The following is a 2,637-nucleotide window of genomic DNA, read 5'->3' on the forward strand; positions in this document are numbered from 1 at the left end:
CTTTGACTGAAATAACATTATACTTCTGAAATATATACTTTTAGGTTGACATTCGATTTCTAAGTGGGAGGTGTGGCCATCCTTGCCCCCTTGCCTCTTCCAGACGTCCATGTCTCTACTATACTTTCACCTAGAAATTTAGTGTAGAGGAAACTTATCGCCTTTATTGGATTGGATTGGATTGATTTGGTGTTTTAAGTACACTTTTTGCACAGTAAGGCTAATCGGGACTGGACCTACAGTTTAAAGTGGGATCCGAACCACTTGTGAACACCTTCACCGGGAATCGAACCCGGGACTCCTTGATTACATTTTCACCTTTATTAAACGATATTATACTCTTAAATAAAATTAAGCATTTTCAAGCCGAATAAAGTTCAAAGCAACTACGGGGGAAAGGAGTGCAGAGGCGCAACTACAGGGGTAATGGGCATTGCCCCTCCACAACCTTGGAGGGAAATCAATTCTAAGGGGCAAACATTGAGTAAGACTAGTTTAATCTAGTTGTAGCAGGAGAAAAAAGGATTACCAAGATGGAATTAGCTTTCACGTCTTTCTTGCATTATTTCTTCCAAATGGCCAAGAGCACCTGCAGGGGGCACGGAGGGCCAATTGCCCCCTTCGATATCAAATTTTACACAAACAAAAATACATTTCGTAAATTTTTCTTGCTCGCTTCGCTCGCAATGCGCGCTTTTTTTACAGTTTTGTCAAGTTCAGAGTCGTAGCTAGAAGGCGGTGGAAGTTGGTCCTGGGCGCCGAACGATCTAAATGAAGAAATATGTAAAAGAGAATGCAATGGCGTACCGTGGACTTTTTGTGCCATTTTAAATCAATATTGTTTTCAGTTTGCAAAAATTTGGATCTAAAAATTTTCTTGCTCGCTTAGCTGGCAGTTTTCTTGTTTTCTCTAATGTTTGCAGGAAATGGAGCGCGGCATATTTCAGAGAAAATTTATTTATTCGTTATGCTGCCACTGTGTTGCTGCATTATACAGGGTGAGGCAAAAAGATGTTAACACTGTATGGGAGACTAAACCATGGCGGCCCGATATTCCATTGAGGAACGAAGGACGATAGCTGCCTGGATGGAGGTCTTCCAGTCCCCACGCATCGTACAAGAAACATTCAAGGCCTGGACCGGACGGGATGCACCATCGCGCCTGACAATTGGTAGGATCTACGAGAAGTTTGTCCGGACGGGGTCCGTTCAAGACGATTGCAAGAGGAACAGCGGTAGAAAGAGATCTGTCCGAACGGAAGAGAATATCATCTGCGTCCAGGAAGCGATGTTAGCCAGTCCAACCAAGTCCACGCGCAGACTTTCTCTAGAAACTAACATTTCGCGAAGGTCACTGATTAGAATTTTGCATCGTGACTTAGGAATGAAGCCATACCACTTGCAGATTGTGCAGCAGCTCACAAACGCGGACAAGCAAGTACGTGTGAAGGCTGCAGAAATCCTCTTGGAAATAGTGAACATTGAGCCTGACATTCTGTTCATGTTTTCTGACGAAGCAACATTCCACATCAGCGGTCGTGTGAACAAGCCCAACTGTATCATATGGGCGACTGAGTACCCGAAGGAAGTTCGAGAGCACATGCGGGATTTCCCTAAGGTGAACGTTTGGAGTGCCGTGAGCAAATTTGGAGTGATTGGACCGTTCTTTTTTTAAGAACAGACCGTCAGGGGAGAGAATTACCTTGCCATGTTCAGCACGTTCATGGAGGAGAACGTACCACTTGCCATTCTCCAGCGAGGGTACTTTCAGCAAGACGGCACCCCTGCCCATTACAGTCTGCTGGTTCGGGTTTACCTGAACGACACGTTCGGTAAACGCTGGATTGGTAGAGGTGGTCCTCTCCCATGGCCAGCACGTTCACCCGACCTGACGCCATGCGATTTTTGGCTGTGGGGCATGGTCAAGGATCGGGTCTACGCCAGCAAACCTCGCAACCTAGACGACCTGAAACACCGCATCACTTACGTCATCGCTGGAATTCCTGCCCAAATGGCCCAGAGGGCCTTACAAACAACAATGAACAGACTCAATGAGTGCATTGATAGGGATGGGTGCCAAATTGAAACCTTGTAACCAAATACCTGCTTGTAATTGAAAGTGATTAAATACCCATTTATTGTTAACATCTTTTTCCTTATATGTATATATATAAAATGCATATATATGTATGTATGCATGTATGTATATAGATACACCCATCAATGCAATGAAACTAGAACAGTGAGGTAAAATGAGGTTTTTCTATTCTCAACTGAAGTTTCATCAAGGCTTTCACACCCCTAATCAGAGGGTCTGCGATAGTCTACCTATGGGTAGTACTTAGGGGTTCGCATTTCACTTTAAACTGTAGGTCCAGTCCCAATTAGCCTATGTGCCTAGAGTGGATTTTAAACATACTACAAATCCGATGCTCTAAGGTACTTACTATGTATGCTCTGTCCGTAGAATCCGTGGATCAAGGCTGCGCATAACGGAAGAGAAGGGGAGAAAGCGAGTGGCATGTAGCTGCAACAGTGATTTCCCCTCCATGCATTCCTTTCCTCTCTCACGCGGTCTTTGTACGAGCCTCTCGAGTCCTTCTTCTGCCGCGGATTTGCTTTCGTTCGCATGCTCCA

At 44.9% G+C, this 2,637-nt stretch overlaps 1 protein-coding gene across 1 annotated transcript; it reads left to right on the plus strand.

Moving 5' to 3' along the window:
- Positions 1 to 1,039: 1,039 nt before the first annotated feature.
- LOC145999263 (uncharacterized) lies at positions 1,040 to 1,675 on the plus strand. Its single transcript, XM_083136200.1, has one exon. The coding sequence runs from the start codon at positions 1,040 to 1,042 to the stop codon at positions 1,673 to 1,675; it is 636 nt and encodes a 211-aa protein (XP_082992326.1).
- Positions 1,676 to 2,637: the final 962 nt, after the last annotated feature.

Source organism: Lepisma saccharinum, chromosome 15 (genome assembly GCF_977018435.1).
Source record: "Lepisma saccharinum chromosome 15, izLepSacc3.1, whole genome shotgun sequence".
In the NCBI taxonomy this organism is placed as follows: domain Eukaryota; kingdom Metazoa; phylum Arthropoda; class Insecta; order Zygentoma; family Lepismatidae; genus Lepisma; species Lepisma saccharinum.

Bases quoted from the DNA above. Each gene is read 5' to 3' on its own strand.
- LOC145999263 (XM_083136200.1), top strand. From the start codon at position 1,040: ATGGCGGCCCGATATTCCATTGAGGAACGAAGGACGATAGCTGCCTGG.